At 40.2% G+C, this 17,499-nt stretch overlaps 1 protein-coding gene across 4 annotated transcripts in view; it reads left to right on the top strand.

The window, feature by feature from the left end:
• HELZ (helicase with zinc finger) overlaps window positions 1-17,499 on the top strand; it is a 117,731-nt gene that overhangs the window by 14,613 nt on the left and 85,619 nt on the right. For 3 of the 4 annotated variants that reach the window (XM_082212340.1, XM_082212342.1, XM_082212341.1), the window contains 3 exons: window positions 11,487-11,714; window positions 12,645-12,681; window positions 15,375-15,499. In XM_082212340.1, the coding sequence (XP_082068466.1) occupies window positions 11,505-11,714; window positions 12,645-12,681; window positions 15,375-15,499 (372 nt within the window). In that variant the 5' untranslated portion in view covers window positions 11,487-11,504. The remainder of the gene's footprint in view (window positions 1-11,486; window positions 11,715-12,644; window positions 12,682-15,374; window positions 15,500-17,499) is intronic. The other variant, XM_082212343.1, reaches the window with a different exon arrangement.

Genomic DNA, 17,499 nt, shown 5'->3' on the forward strand with positions numbered 1-17,499 from the left:
ACAGTGCTCCCTTTACGCGGTTTAGCTTCTTATCTCCTTGATTGGATAAAGGGCTTTTAAACACCTCCCCCTGCCGCTGTGTGACTACTGACAGAGTTCATCTCTCATGCATCTTATCTTTGAATCCTCTTTGCTTGAACCACATGAGCAATGGTTTCTACCAGAACCACAGCTGTTGCTCACACTGGGGATCACACAGTGTGTGTGTTTTATGTGTATTGAAGTATATTGATTGTTTTTTGGTTCACGGGGAGTGGGGGAAGCTGCTATGGTGTGCAATAAATGGCAGTTCTGGGCCAAAACTTCCCCCCAAAACTTTTTGCTATGGGTGGTGGTGGAGAAACAGATAATACATCAGGAAGGTGAAGGAAACTGCATTCCCTCTTCTGCATTTTTTGGGAGAGCCAACTTTCGGCAAAACTGGAGAAACTGAGTTTTAAGCTGATTTTCATGTTGTATTTTCTGAAGGGGGTTGTAAAAGTTGTGGGCACGTGTGTGACTTTTGCACTCCTCAAAACTCTGGAAGGTGAAAGGGGGGACCCACCGGAAATAAATTGGAAAAGGCCCACTGTGGGGAGGCAGACTCTGCAGAACTTGTGTCCCCTTTCCACAGAATGAAGCCTCCACTGGACCAAAGAGCCTTCCGTCTGTGTGAAGGACACTGTTGGATACATCCCATTGCATTTCTTGCAAATGTTTATTACCTATTGGAGTGCTTGGAAGAGAAGGATGGTAATTTAAGCAGCCAAATAGTTTCTTAGAACTTTTAATTCCCTAACAAGCCATAACTTCTACTATTATTCAGCTATTATTTTCAAGATTTTGGGGTGTGCGCTGTGCTTTTCCAAGGGCTCAAGTTTGAAGGCATATTTCTTATTTCAATCAATGGTTTCCTCCCAAACCCTCCATTGTGATACATTTTAAGGGATAGGTTCATGCAGTTCATTCTGAAAACATTGATTGGAAAGACTGATAAGTTTAGGTAGTGATTTATTGCTGTTGTCAGTCAGCCACAGTCATATATACTCTAGTGAAGTTTTTAAATTAAAAATGGGCATGCCATTATGTTTTCTAAAGTGAATGCAAAAGAACCATAATCACTTGTCTCAAGAAGTATTTAAGATATTTCTGTGGTCCATATGGTGCTCTGACAGTGGAATGCAGCAATTCACTTAAAGAATTAAATCAAGTATTTTGAAAAAGGTCAGAAGGTCAGTAAGGATCAATATATATTTCCTAAGGCTCAGACAGAGCTACTCAATCTTCACCAATATATTTTCAGGATTTCTCTTAGATTGGAAAAAGTGCACAGACAGCACAGAAGTGAGAAGCACTCAGTGTGTTTTTCCTTTCCACAACCAATAACAATCTGTGGGGCCCATAAGAAGCTGCAAGAAGAAAGGGCATCAAGGGTACAGATGCAAAATTAAGCCTTATGAGTGTTTTATACTATATTGGTAAACATGTATTTTTAAAAGACCTGTCAATATATTTCTGCAGTTCATCACACCATTTTCTGTTGAGAAAAGAAAAACCAAATAGGTTTCCTTCCAAACAGCATATTAAAATAATACAAATGGGAAATATAAGATTGTAAAGCTGTTGTATCTTGATTGACACCATACCATAGCAGGAGGACCAGCCAGATTGCAGGGTACATTTATATTTATATTTATCATTTCTGTAGCACTTTAGAGTGCTACACACACTTCAATTTATCATCTAAGTAATTTTTACAACAGCTACATTATTTTTGGTTTTGCTGCTACGATTAGTTTTGTTATTGCCTTTCAAATCCTTGGGAACTGCCCCAAGTATATATTGATACAGAAGAGTGGAATATAAATTACAGCATAACTCTGAAAGTTATGCTGCTATTGTAGATCAGGGTCTGAGGCTGAGAGAGAGTGTGTGTGAGAGAATGGGACTTATGTGCAAGTGTGTATAGGACTGCAGCTATGGTCAGGAAACTCATGAGGGCTTCCAGGAAGATGGTTGGGTACAGAAAGTTGCAGATGCAGCCATTCCCTGTGGGCTACAGTAGAGGAATCAAATCATGCTGAGAACATGTTAAACTGAAGTAACTCTTCATGTGAATGTATCCCAGCAGCATGTTACCGTACTAAAATGGTTATATATTCTTTGAAAATGGAGTTTTTGAATGCATCAAATCAACCATTACTGTGCTATGTTGCAGTAGTGCATAACCGTGTGCGGTTTTCCAAATGATAAATGCTCACTTTGGTTCCACTCTGCACATGCTCTTTTTTGCATGTTTATTTTTGTCTTATTTCTGAGCCATTTATCCAACCATGAAATTATTTTTTAAAAAACAGATTTTTGTGTGTCCAGAAGAGCGTGATATTTATACTATCCCAGGAGTTCCCAAACAGTGGTCCATGGACCACTGGTGGTCTGTGAGCTTCATTAAGGTGGTGTGTGGTGTGTCTGTAAAAATACATTTAAAATTGTACAGCATCTAGCACAGTGCATGACAATTTGTACAACAATAGCCCACCAAGTTCTTCAACAAGTTTCCAGTGGTCTGAGATGGGGGAAAGGACTGGGGGGGGCACTGTATATGTGTCTCTTTATCTTCAGCCAACAACTCCTTCCATTCTCAGGACTCTCTGTGACTACTGAGGAATGACACAAACAACTTTATTTTTCCTTGTCTTCCCCTACACACCAGCCAATTTACTTTTTGTTTACACTTTGTGGTACCTATTATTGCTGAAAGACTCTAAAGCCTGCAAGTCTCAGTTCTGAGGATCTCTTCAGCTACTCTAAGCACTAAACCATGGGTAGGCAAACTAAGGCCTGGGGGCCGGATCCAGCCCAATCGCCTTCTAAATCCGGCCCGCGGACGATCTGGGAATCAGTGTGTTTTTACATGAGTAGAATGCGTCCTTTTATTTAAAATGCATCTCTGGGTTATTTGTGGGCCATAGGAATTTGTTCTCCCCCCCCCCATATAGTCAGGCCCCCCCACAAGGTCTGAGAGACAGTGGACCGGCCCCCTGCAGAAAAAGTTTGCTGACCCCTGCTAAACTACCAAGTGGCTTTTACTTGTAACTTCTCTGTGAATAATTCCTCCTTGGGATATTAGAGGGGTTGCTCTTTCTTTCTCTATGGCATTGTCTGTCTTTTAGCAGCAGCAGAAGTTTACCCATCTCCTGAACGGGCAGCCATGCATACTTTGGGTAGGCTGTTTTCAGCCTGGTGGGTTGCAAGTTGTGCAAAGGTACTCTGATATTTTTGATCCACCCTGTACCCTATGTATTGGAAGATAACGTATGTGCAGTTTTAAAAAGTTTTCTGTGTTTTAATCTTTTAACTAAGAAAACAACACAAAGAAAACAACACAAAGGTACCAGAATAAAATATCCAATTGAAAATATACGATATAGAATCAGATTAAAATTGCTGCCACTAGTACAGTGGTACCTCGGTCTACGAACGGTCCTGTTAACAAATGATTTGGACAACGAACTCCGCAAAACCTGAAGTAGTTGTTCCGGTTAGCAAACTTTGCCCTGGAAGACAAACGGAAGCCGAACGGTGGAAGGGCACTGGCAGCGGGAGGCCTCAGTAGGGAAAGTGCGCCTCAGTTTAAGAACACTTTGGTTTAAGAACGGACTTCTGGAATGAATTAAATTCGTAAACCGAGGTACCACTGCAAGCAGTTGCAAAGTGTCTGATTCTCTTCTATATGGTACAGAAATAATGAGAAACCATCTCATGTGCCATAACTCCAGGATAGGGTATTTGGCATTTCTAACATTGCTTAGTGGGTTTTATTTGCATGTGGGCAATCCAGTCTTATGGTTTTGCTTTATCTGTTTCGTAACAACAGAGGTTCTGGCTGATGCAAGGCAAAGGGTGGAGGAAAGAGCCAATAAGTAGCTGTGCCAGCAGCATTAAGTTGATTATGGCATGTGCAGCTGCCCATGGCTCTGTCTTGCTCTTCAGTTCTGGCGTGTGGTTTGCAGTTTGCAAAAGCAAGTTACAAGAACACCGCCACTTGCCTAGTATATCAAATATTCTACAGAGAGGAAGCATTAGTTGCTAGAGGTCAACTAGCATATTATTACCCTTCTCATTGAGCAACTTTTCCTACCTAGAGGGAATTCTAGAATGATTTTCATAATTGCAGGGAGGAACTTTACAGTCAGGTAGTACTTAATAAATGGGATCCTGAGGCTTGTCCTATGTACATAGGTTATACATGTGGATTAAGCCTTAGGACTCTCATACCTTCACTCACTGCATGTAAAATATTTGATGTGAACTGGGGCTTACACAAATAAACACTTGGTCATAGAATTCTTACACCCTTCCTTCCATTCCCCCCCCCCCCATATTGTGTGAATGTGGCCTATTGGCATAAGCCTTTATACAGTGGTACCTTGGGTTACATACACTTCAGGTTACAGATGCTTCAGGTTACAGACTCCACTAACCCAGAAATAGTACCTCGGGTTAAGATGAGAACAGAAATCGCGCGGCAGCGGGAGGCCGCATTAGCTAAAGTGGTGCTTCAGGTTAAGAACAGTTTCAGGTTGAGAACGGACCTCTGGAAAGAATTAAGTTCTTAACCCGAGGTACCACTGTGCAGTGGTCATTAGTTAATTAGTAGTCACTAGTTCCTTGTCTGTGAATCAGCTCTAGGTAGTTTTAAAGCCAGATCCTAAATGTGTCGTTTCAAAGCCAGAACCAGAAGTGTGTTCATAGAGTTAATATTAATGCATTATGCCAAATGTCACAACTGAAATTATGGCCATTTATATTTGCTTTTTTTCTTTTCACACAATGCATTGCTATGGGGAAATCTATTCTTGCTGTGTGTGTTTTAACACTATCTGACAAAACTTCAACATTGTTCAGCTCTGTAATTTTCCTTTTACTACTCTGTAAGATAAGTTAAAAAACCTTGTGTCTTTTCCTTGAGATATGAATTTTGTTTTGTCTTTGGGCAGCTGAAACAAAAAGACTCTAGCTTGTTATGCACAGGGTAACAGAAATAAAATGATTTTATTTTATTTTTTTACGTAGTGCCCATTGAAAAGTAGGAGAGCCCTTTAAAGTTGCTGAGCTTAATTTCCAAGATATTTTTACTATGACTCGCAACTGAACAGTTAGCATAATGACCCCTAAGAATAAATTTAGTTCTAAACTTATTTGATAGCTATATATGGTTGCTGTTTGTGGACAAAGTCTTTTACAGTCTATCAAAGAGCTGCATCTGCGAAGGAAAATCTTTTGCAGCCTGGCTTGAATTTAAGATGGTGTGCATGTAAGAATCGGACGCATACTTAAGCATGTGCTCCTAATTTTTCATTCTTTTAACCGTGGCTTGAACTTCCCTGCGCCTGACTTCATATATAATGGCGTGCCTGTGGGAGGTAGGTGTGGTTTTCCCAAAATGGCTTGGTGGACCAACCTCTGAGACCTGGCAAGCTGAATTAGGCTTGTAGGCTAGACGTTCCCCCACCATCGGCCTGTCTCCTTATCCATGTACAACTTAGTGTATGAGACAACTAGACTGACAGAGTGATGAGAACAAACGTATCAAAGTATAGAGCTTTAGAGATATTGTTGAAAGAAATATTTTATCTTTTGATGGGAGTGGGTGGGTATTTTGCAGTACAAAATGTTGACCAGATGTGAATACTTTCCTTTTGGTTTACTGGTGGGATGACATAGGGTATTCAAAAGGTAAACCCTTTAAAAGATGAATGCTGATCCCATTGTTTCCACTGTGGTTTTTCCGAAGCATTTTCCAATTTAATAAAGAAAAACTGGTGTTGCTTTGAACTTTGTCAGGATTGTTCTAGGATACAGTTTGAATGATCCAAAGATTCCTGTGGAAAATGTGATTTCCCACCAGCAGCCATTCTTGTCTCCTAAACTGCAGTTTGATTAAGGAGATAATAATTTGGCAAGCTATGAATGAATAGTAAAAAATAAATGAAAAAAAAATCACATTAATGCCTTTGAACTGTAGATGTGCCTGAGACCCAGACAGGCTGTAAAAAGGTATTGTTAAATGTTTACGTATCGAAAACCAACAATTTCCTCTAACACTTCCCCTAAAAGTTTTTATTTCTCTTCAGCAGGGGGTTCATTTACAAGCATTTTTACAAAGCAAATTCTTTGGTTCTTCATTCAAAGGTGAAATTCAACAGGCGTGCGGGAATTGATTTCAGTTCGTTTTGTTGCAAATAGTTGTGTTCATGCGTTTTCTTTAATTTTTTGCCAGAAATATTCTGGCCATTTTACAATGGTCATTTTAAAATCTGACTGTAAATAAATAGCATTGAAGCATGGCTCAGAAACTGGGTTGTAAGTTAGCTTGATCATTACACTACAGGAAGTGCTTTGTGCTTTCATACAAAATGAGCACTAAACATCAGTGTTTGTAAGAAGTGAGAATGGCTGCTACTATAAAGATTATTTGAAATTATTAGTCATTTTTCTTATAAGAAGTAACACAAAGCAACTTAGAAATATGCATTAAAAGCTACATAAAACTAAAACAGAGTAAAATACATTCATGTTTATAAAAAGCAGGACTGAGACTTCCCACCCACTGAAGGAGGCCACATAATTAAAAACCAAAGGGTTGGTTGGAAAAGAAACATTTTTGCCTTCTAAACTTTTTGCCTTTTGGCTTCTAAACATAGGTACAGTGGTACCTCGGGTTACATACGCTTCAGGTTACATACGCTTCAGGTTACAGACTCCACTAACCCATAAATAGTGCTTCAGGTTAAGAACTTTGCTTCAGGATGAGAACAGAAATCGTGTTCCGGCGGCTAAAGTGGTGCTTCAGGTTAAGAACAGTTTCAGGTTAAGTATGGACCTCCGGAACAAATTAAGTACTTAACCCGAGGTACCACTGTAATAGGAGATTGCACTACATTGATAGGGAACTTAAATGCATGTCATATTCATGACATTCAGAGAACTGGTATTTGTATAATGGTAGATTTGCAACTGTTTTGAAATTAAACAAATGAAGTATATTTTTCTAACCAAGTATGCCCGTTTTTGATTGCAATAAAAAGGCACTTGAGAGCTTGTCATGGTTTGTAAGAAATGGCATGCAGTTACTAGAGCTGGGTGATATCAGCTTTTCGACATCACGGTTTATCGCCAGCTAAACATCGCGGTGTGGCAATATACCGCAGTGTTGAAAGAAACGAGCTGCATTGGCCTCTGCCCGTGAGACACCAGGCGAAACTGCCCCAGCTCTCACCTCGGAAACCGAGGCAATTTCACCTAGGCTCGCAGGCAAGGACAATGCAGCTTGATTATAAATAGAGCCTCTTAAGTGCTTTGCAAAAAAAAGGGGGGGGAAGTGTACTGGGGACTTCAGGGGGAGGAAAATAATGGGAAGGCTCATTATGCCAGAGAAAGATCCTATTCTGTTATCGCTAAAATACTTCTGGTTCCATGGAATGTGAGAGTATAGCACTATAACACCATTGGGCTGGAATGCCATACAATTAAGCCCCCCCCCTTTTCTAGCCACTGTCATTCACCATGTTGCTAAAATAGCCATGAATGGAAAGATTTTTCATTGTTGTTGTTTAGTCGTTTAGTCGTGTCCGACTCTTCGTTCCACTGCCTCCCGCAGTTTGGTCAAAGTCATGCTGGTAGCTTCCAGAACACTGTCCAACCATCTCGTCCTCTGTCGTCCCCTTCTCCTTGTGCCCTCAATCTTTCCCAACATCAGGGTCTTTTCCAGGGAGTCTTCTCTTCTCATGAGGTGGCCAAAGTCTTGGAGCCTCAGCTTCAGGATCTGTCCTTCCAGTGAGCAAACAGGGCTGATTTCCTTCAGAATGGATAGGTTTGATTTTCTTGCAGACCATGGGACTCTCAAGAGTCTCCTCCAGCACCATAATTCAAAAGCATCAATTCTTTGGTGATCAGCCTTCTTTATGGTCCAGCTCTCACTTCCATACATCACTACTGGGAAACCATGGCTTTAACTGTACGGACCTTTGTTGGCAAGGTGATGTCTCTGCTTTTTAAGATGCTGGATTTTTCATTAATACTACTGTATTTTTAAAATTAGCATTATCGTACTGTAGCTCCATAATACCAAATAACAACAACATTGTAGCATGGTGGTTTTGGAGTGTGAGATATTTCTCTTCTTCCAGACCTTTGCCTGATTAAATAATCTATGGCCTTTTAAATGTGTTGGGGAGGTTATTGTTGTGTTATATGTTTTGTGCTTTTATACTGTAAACCACCCTGTGATCTTTGGATGAAGGGCAGTACAGTATATGCATTTAAAATAATAATACTAATACTAATACATCTCATTTGAAACAAAAATCACTGAGCAAGCCATCATGTCCAATGCAAATATTACAACGAATGTCTGAAAGGCTTCAAATGTCCCCACCCACAGCAGCTCAGTTTCACACACTGGTGTGGGCAGAAACAGGGAAGTGCAGTACTCAGTACTGTGTTGAAAGTTGATGGCAATTCTGCTTATAGTTTACAGCTGAAGATTAGTATCGGGTATTAGTATCAAGTATTAATATTGGCACCAGGGGCAATTTTATAGTTTGTATAAACAATGAGGCATATGTCAGAACGATGCATATGGTCTACATCACAGTTTGGCTTGCATGAAGCACTCGTATTTAAATATTTTAATTATTATTTTTTCTCCTTCCTGTATAAACCCTGCAGACTAGCACTGCTGCTGATACAATATAACATTTTAGTTGTGGACAGTATTCTAAGCGATGGAGGTTATTATGTATCATTTTGGGTTTTTGTGACGATTTTAGCATACAGTATTCGGGGATGATGCTCTTATTGTATGTAGTTGTTTTATCTTTGTTTTAAATAAGATTTGGGGGTGGAATATTAGCACCAGGTATTGTTAGGAGGCAAGCATCTGGACATCTTAACATAATTATTATGATCATTATTTATTAAATTTGTTATCTTGTTCAAGGCAACCAAAACGACATACAACCAAATAGTAGCCTGTTATTGACATAAATCTTGGAGACAAATGTCCACATATGTTTATGTCGAGGAAATCATTTGTAGAGTTGTTTGAAAAAATTGTATTACAGTGGTACCTCGGGTTACAAACGCTTTGGGTTACAAACTCCACTAACCTGGAAGTAGTTCTTTGGGTTGAGAACTTTGTCCCAGGATGAGAACGGAAATTGTGTGGTGGCGGCAGCGGGAGGCCCCATTAGTGAAAGCGTGCTTCAGGTTAAGAATGGTTTCAGGTTAAGAACGGACCTCTGGAACAAATTAGGTTCGTAACCCGAGGTACCACTGTTGTTGTTGTTGTTTAGTCGTTTAGTCGTGTCTGACTCTTCGTGACCCCATGGACCAGAGCACGCCAGGCACTTCTGTCCTCCACTGCCTCCCGCAGTTTGATCAAACTCATGCTGGTAGCTTCAAGAACACCATCCAACCATCTCATTCTCTGTCGTCCCCTTCTCCTTGTGCCCTCCATCTTTCCCAACATCAGGGTCTTTTCCAGTGAGTCTTCTCTTCTCATGAGGTGGCCAAAGTATTGGAGCCTCAGTTTCACGATCTGTCCTTCCAGTGAGTGCTCAGGGCTGATTTCCTTCAGAATGGAGAGGTTTGATCTTCTTGCAGTCCATGGGACTCTCAAGAGTCTCCTCCAGCACCATAATTCAAAACCAGAACGGACCTCTGGAACAAATTAGGTTCGTAACCCGAGGTACCACTGTAGTTACATATAAATATTTTCTCATCTGTAAAAGGAATGGTAAAATGGTATCCGGGATTGAAGACTGCAATCCTGAGTACACTTATATAGGACTGAGCCCTACTGAACACAGTGAGACTTAGTTCTGAGTAAACATTAATGGTACTGCTTTGTAAGACTGGTATGAGCAGAGAAAGGAGGGGAGAGACAGCCTGTGACCTTTCTTGTATCAGGAAAATTTTTATGTCTGATGTTTTACCATTTTTTATGTGCTGTAAGCTGCCCAGAGTGGCTGGGCAACCACAGCCAGATGGGTGGGGTATAAGTAATAAATGATGATGATGATTAGTCCTGTTGGCAATTCTTGAGATCAAGAGCATTACATTTGTGTGGATCCTTTATTCCACAGAGAGCAGAACATATTTTCAAATGCATCTTGTATTAAGTTGGTTTATCTATTAACCTCAATTTTAATTTAAAGCATATTATTATTATTATTATTATTATTATTATTATTATTATTATTATTATTATTACATTCTTCACCATAAAGTCCAGGGGCAGGTAACAGCAATTTAAAATAAAATATTAAAAACCATTTTAGAAACAAAGAATTACAGTCACCGAAAGGGTGAGGCCTAAAAATGTGCACCTCGGGTGTCAAAGGCCCGGGTAAATAAGTTTAGAAGATTTGTCTTAGTGGGGTTTTCTATCAAATACAGAAACAAACATAGAGTGCAAAGTTTAATAGGAAGATGAATGAATTTGAAGCTTTGCTTCATTTTAATATGAAGATATAATATGTTAGCGCCAGAATGCAGGTTACACCAGGGCTGGTTTACGGTTGAAGATTAGTATTGGGTATTAGGCAAGGGGAGGAAGCTGATTTTGGATGCCTCAAAATGGCTAGTTATTTAATTTATAATTACTGTATTTTGCATGAAGAGGTGGTTGTGGAATGTCTTCCTTGGGTACCAAAATAACCTGGCTGGTCTTGGCTACTACGCGCCTTGACTCGATGTGGGGTCAGAGCCCCATTTGGTGTGCCAGCTAAGGCATTGGGATGTTTTGGTGAGGTAGAAAGGCACATATATTGAAATGTTGGAAAAAATCAACATTTTTAGAAAAATAGTACATAATTGATAAACATTGTGAAGACAAACAAGTCCCCACTCCCACTTCAGTGTAAAGCCCTGAAAAGATGTGCCTTTGCAATATAAATTCCTTATAAAATACCACTACGGCTGATAACATGAGAAGACAAGGAAAGATTTGTTAGCGGGTAGCATTATAACAACACCTAATGCAAATGTGGTGGTGGTGTTTTCCCCCAAACCATTTGTTATAGTAGAAGTTGTCTTTAGGTGCAGAGAAATCTGCCCTTGCAAGAGGAACATTAACTCTGAGTGGCACTTCAAACCAATGTAAAGCAAACGAATGCAAAGCTAATGGTTTCTCGTGAGGGACTATTGTTGATGTTTGCAGTAAAAGGGGACATGAGCATCACCTACTCATTCCAGAGTTATGGAGACAGATAACAGTATTTTAAAATGGAAACAGATGCAAAGTGCAAGGAGAAATGCTGTGGGGGGGGGGGAATGGCAGGAATTTAGCGTGCAGCAGAGGCTCAAGCGGAATATAAGAACCCTGGGATAGCGATGGGGGCCAGTTAGTAGCACTTGGAAAATGTAGGTGTGTTTTGAAAGACCTTTTTTTTTTGTATTAAAGCTAACCTGCATTTGAAACCCCTCCTGATTCATATTAGGATTTCTGCCGCTGAGTCATGGCAGACAGAAGACCAGAGAAGTCATGTGAACAAGCATGTGAATCACTCAGACAGCAGGATTACGAAGTGGCGGTGAAGCACTGCACGGAGGCCCTCTTTTCCCTCAGCCGGTACCCTCCCAGTCACTTCCCAGAAGCGTGTCAGGCTGAAATCGACCGCATCAAAATTGAGAGCCTTCTCTATAGAATCGCTTCTTCTTTGCAACTTGTGAGTGTGATGTTTACAATCGAATCCAGTGAAAATAATTTGATTTTATTGTATGAGTACGTGGAAATCGAAAAGCCTTTATTGACATCACACTATCCTGCTGCTCAGAGCTAGCAGTCATTTATTTACCTGCTTGGCTACGTAATTGGAGTGGGAGACATACTTGGTCCCCGCGCTCTTAGCTTTCATGGAAGGTGGGCATACACGGTCTGGTTTTTTTGCCCTCTTTGTTGGGTAAAGTAAAAGATGCACGGACGGGTGTTCTTCATTTTGCCTTATTTAAAACAATATGTGTGTTGTACCGTCGCTGGAGAGAGAGACTGCTTCAGGTTAGAAAGGTGGATGAAGTGGGTTTGAAGGGGTGGGGGGAAGGTTAGGGAACAGGGCGGTGTGCCGCAGGTATCCGATGAAACAAATAGGTGTTTGTTTAACATCTGGTACAAATTTAATTTCAAGACTGCCTGCATAGAGCAGCTTTCAAGATTAAACCTAAGTGCAGTTTAGATCTGATCTCTTAATGGGGGTGAATGTTTCAAATAGTAGGACTATTGATTTTTGTACTGTTGCAAACCTTTGGGGTTCTGCAAGTCTGTGGATATCTTCCTTGGTATGTGTGTATAGGGGATCGAGGTTGTGTGTGGTGCTAGTTTGGCTGCATTAGGGATCCCCAAGTGGAGAATGAAATTACTGATTGTATTTAGGATTCAAGCTGCAGTTTTGATTACCAACTGTGAACGGGTGCATAGACAGTTTCACTGAAATCAGAGAGGTTTGCATACTCCTGGCCGTGCTTGGATTACAGTCAGAGTGCTGCTGAATAAATCACATGTTTCTGTTTAACTGCTGCCTTAAACAAATTCATAAGCAAATATGTACTTATTGCTTATGCTGTGTCTAACAATATATATATATATATATTTCTTTTTGCAGAAAAACTATGGAAAGGCAGATGAAGACTGCAGGCACGGTATGAAGACACAGTTTTTTGCTACAGCTTATAGCAATGTGGTTGGTTCTTTGGAGTTTTAAGCTTTAAGAAATCGCTTCAAATTTGGCTCTCTAAAGAAACGGATTTGTCCAAAATGGAAGTATTGCTGTGAGCTTTATAAAAACAATATTTGCCACTTTGCAAAAAGAAATAATGCAGTACATCACAGAGTATGTTCTCTAAGTATCAGCAATCTTCTTGCACTCTTTAAAGTAGAGTTATGATAACATAATCCTAATTGTTGTTTAAAATATACTTGGTTGTTGAGTCTACCTGCTGTTCTCCAAGGTTCAGTAGTATCGCTGCTAACTCTCAACCTGATACAACAAAATGCTGGAGTCAGTTGAATTAAAGTATGTATTTAGGAACATTGCCCTGTAGGCCAGTGGTGGGAATCCTGTGGCCTTGCAGGTTTTGATTTGTTGGAACTCCTATCATCTCCGATTGTTGGCCTTGCTGGATGCGGAGTTGAAGTATAGCAGCCTATGGAGGACCACGATTTCCCACCCCCTGCAGTAGATTATGCAGAGTAGTGCAGCTTCTCTGTTACTAGCTTTTAGCAATGGGAAGCACTTGGGAAGCTTGACATAGCTGCATATGGATGCCAGGTAACTTTCATATTCAGGTGCCTGCATTTGTATAATAATAATGACCTAATTTGCATTTCTGGTGATCCTGCTTCCCATGCTTATTTATTCTACAATATTCTGACATGGTTGCCTTTAACAATCTTTGTTCAGAGGTTTGGATTTTTGTTTAAACGACTCTCTTCATCAAATAATTATGCTGTGGGCTTTAATTGGCTTGAGTGGTGGGTTCATTAACACCCATGTATTAAACAGCTAAAGCTAAATTGATGGGGAGGAATTTTAATGGGAATCATGTGTTGTTTTGGTTTTTGTGTATTACAGTCATTTCAGATGGGGGAAAAATCCTTTCCTCCTTGCAAAAGGTGGCAGCTTTCATTATCTTAAAAGGCAGCTCTTTTAAGGTTTAGTAATATGCAAACTTACTTACATTGGGTTGGTTACAAGACATGCTGGATCAGTAAGTGCTATTGACTGAAAGCTCTATGCAATAAAGCATGGAATTGGAAGGAGACATATAGGAACATATATAGGAAGTTACCTTAAGACTATTGGTCCAGCTAGCTCAGTGGTGTCTACACTGACTGGCAGTGTCTCCCCAAGATTTCAGGCAGCGGTCATTCCCAGGTGTACCAGCAATGCTTGGGATCTACTGGTTGCAAAGCATGTGCTTTAAGATTGAGTTGTGACCCTTCAGTTCTGATCCAGGACTCAGAGGCTCATTCTCTCCCCCCCCCTCCACTGTTCTGAATGTCCCTGTTTGTTCAAGTGTATTGTTGATTCTCCGTATTTTATGGCAAATGGTATTTTCAATTTGTTTTGAATGCTGTATTTCATAAATGTTAGCCATTGTCTGCTCTGATGAGAAACAGGATGATATATTTAATTAATATATACATGTTGATCTCTGTCTCTTGTCTCCCTCTCTCCACAACTCAAAAACATTTCACTACTCTGCTAATGTTTCTTTTACTCTCAATGATGGGAGAGCGAAGGGAGGCATTTGAGGGTGCCAGTTTGGATATCCTAGTCTTAACTGATGTCAGTTCCAAAATGTAACAAGAACTTGCCTGTCTCATTTCATAACCTATTTTGGACAAAGAGCACCAAAGAACAAAGAGTATGGTGCTCTCCATTTTTAAATTAGATTTTGTTCATGTTAGGGAGATGACCCAGCCCTACATTAAACACTGTTTAAATTCCACTTAATTCGTTGAGAGAGTTACATACATCAGCGTTGACTAGATCACTGATCTTCAATTGGTGGGTCAGGACCCACCGCTGGGCTGTGGTCTGATCCAAGGTGGACAGAAGCACTACTACCATGGAAATATATGGTAAAAGATTAAGAAATGGGTCTTCAAATGCATGTTGAAAAGATTGAAGATATCTGGGCTAGATGATGCTGTTATGTTTTGATAATACAAATAGGATATTAATTCAAGCTTTGTATCTCTACCTCTCCTGTAGTTGTGGCTTTTGTTGTTAAATACGTTGCCAGTATCTGTACATTGGGAGCACAAAATTCATGTCAAAATTTAATTTTGTATTATTAAAATTAAGCCAGTACATACATTACATAAAGAAAATACACAATGCTGATTTGATTAGGACTGGTTCTGGCATAAATAGGTTATTGATTATTTCCTTCAGATGCAGTTCATTGGAAATGTATTCTGTGCTTCCTTTATTGAAATGAATTTCAATTAGGAAAAAGCATGTAGAAGAGCAGTGGAATTTTAGAAGTACTCTTCATTAGGACAGAAATTATGTAGGACAAATTCCTAAGATGAGGATGGGGAACTTGTTGCCTTCCAGATGATGTAGGGCTACAACTCCTACCATCCCGGAATGTTGGCCAGATGTAGCACAATGTTTAAGTTCAAAGCAGAGCCACAAAGTTTCACATAAAACATGAGCAAAAGGAAACCACAGAGTGGAAAATGAGGGAGGACATTTTAAGATTATATTTCTGGGAAAACCCCCCACTAAATTTTACTTCTGTGATGTAGTTCAAGTTGGGATGCCTTAAAAAACTGGTGTAAATAATTGGTGGCAAATAATGGAATATGATTTTCACTTTAGTATTGGGAGAAGGACTGGACAAGGAAGATGACACTTTCCGTGCAGTGCTTTGCTGCATGCATCTTAAAGGGAAGCTGCAGATTGTATCGAACGCTCTTTCTAAATCACTGATGGGTGAATCACTGGTAGGTGACAATTGATTATCTCTAGTTTTTTGAACTAATATACTTTATCTAGTAACGAAGGGGCTATGTCAGTAATTTTCAGCACTGAATGATTTGTGCTGAGCCCTAGTTAATATATTAATGCATGCAGATGTTAATAGATGAAGTGAAACATGACTCTCAATTATATCCATGACTCTGATCCAGCAGAGTTTGGCAGCTGTTGCATGTAACAAATACATTGGGTTGGATCCAGAGCTGCAGGAAGTCCGTTATCCTTGTTTCTAGCATCTAAGATTATGAGTGTGTAAAGCATGTGAGAGGACCACCTGAGTTTGCTTCTCCTTGTATTCTGGCTTCTGACTGGAAAGGTAATTGATTTGTAGCACTCAAGCAGCAACGTCACTAGCTGCCTCTGCCTGCTGCTGACAGACTGCTCAAGACTTGCATCCTGTAGTACTGCTTGCAGTGGCCAAATACTCCTTCCCAGCTTTCACCAAGCAGTCTACAAAAATCTCTCCACTGCTGCTAGGCCAGGCATAGGCAAACTCGGCCCTCCAGATGTCTTGGGACTACAATTCCCGACATCCCTGACCACTGGTCCTGTTAGCTAGGGATGATGGGAGTTGTAGTCCCAAAACATCTGGAGGGCCGAGTTTGCCTATGCCTGTGCTAGGCCTTTTACTTCTGCCTTCTGAGCTTCATCCACTTCTAGGCCGAGTCTAGACTAGAGGATGGTGTCAGCTTTCAGTTTCTTTTGGTTTAAACTGCACTGGAGATGGTGAAATCCACATAGCCATGACTCTTCCAGACATACTGACTTCCTTTGGATTTCTTACATAGCAGTATGTTAATAGGGTAATAAGTTAATAGGATCAATATTTTGACGAGTGATCCAAAGTATGTTAACATAAAATTAACTCAGTATAGGAAAGCAATATAGGAAAGTTATAATGAAGTTCTGACTTTTTTAAAGAAACAGCTGAAAGTCTTTGCTTGTTTAATTTTCTTTCAAAAGCCAGGGGTTCAGTTTTCTTTTGCAGGTACTGATTCATTAGCGAGAGATAAATCCACAGTCTTAAAACTTTAACTTCCACCTTAAAAAAAGAATTTGAATCAAACCGTTTATGTGTTTTATCTTATTTCTTTGGGTCCACTTATATTTGAAAGACTAAGGAAGTTTTCTTTTTTGTTCATAAATTTGACTCCTGTGAGCAGATTACATCAGGATCCATTGCTCTTTTGCTGATGTTTATGAAACACATTCTAGCAGAACACACCGGTTCGGGACACATGCATTGTCAAGTAAAGAAAGTGTGTTTGTTTTTAATGCTATGGCTGATGCTATTTTTACATAATATACAAACAATATTAAGCATACACTTTTTGTTATAACTGCACATAACCTTGCAAGATTTACTGATACCAGCTTAAAACATAACAACTGTGCTAAAAAAGAAGTTAGGATCAAAGATAAAAACTGAAGACCAAAAAGTTGCATGGATTGTCACGTGTTCGTTATATACCGTATTTTTCGCTCTATAAGACGCACGTTTTCCCTCCTAAAAAGTAAGGGAAAATGTGTGTGTGTCTTATGGAGCGAATGCAGGCTTCGCGGGCTATCCCAGAAGCCAGAACAGCGAGAGGGAGCGCTGCGCAGTGCTCCCTCTCGCTGTTTTGCTTCTGGCTTAGCTGCGCAAAGCCTCTGCAGGGCACGGGGAGCCTTCATCTCTCTAAACTGCAATCCAATAGTCCCCAAGTGGGTGTCCTTGGGCCATAGTTGTAGATCTTCCTATCCATAGGCAGCACCAGAGTTTGCAGCCACAGAAACCTCTGTGGCTATCCCTCTTCTTCCATTGTTGCTCTCATGGTAGAGGCGAAAAACAAAGAGGTTTTCCAAGGGCATCTTGGGGCAGATCAGGAGAAGCACTTCCATTCCACTTGCACACTTCTGGAATGGGGTAAAAAGGACACCTGCCATGGACCTGACACATTTCCCTTCCCATTGGAATCAATGTGGG

The sequence above is a fragment of the Podarcis vaucheri genome (genome assembly GCF_965113315.1).
Source record: "Podarcis vaucheri genome assembly, chromosome: 2".
NCBI lineage: Eukaryota > Metazoa > Chordata > Lepidosauria > Squamata > Lacertidae > Podarcis > Podarcis vaucheri.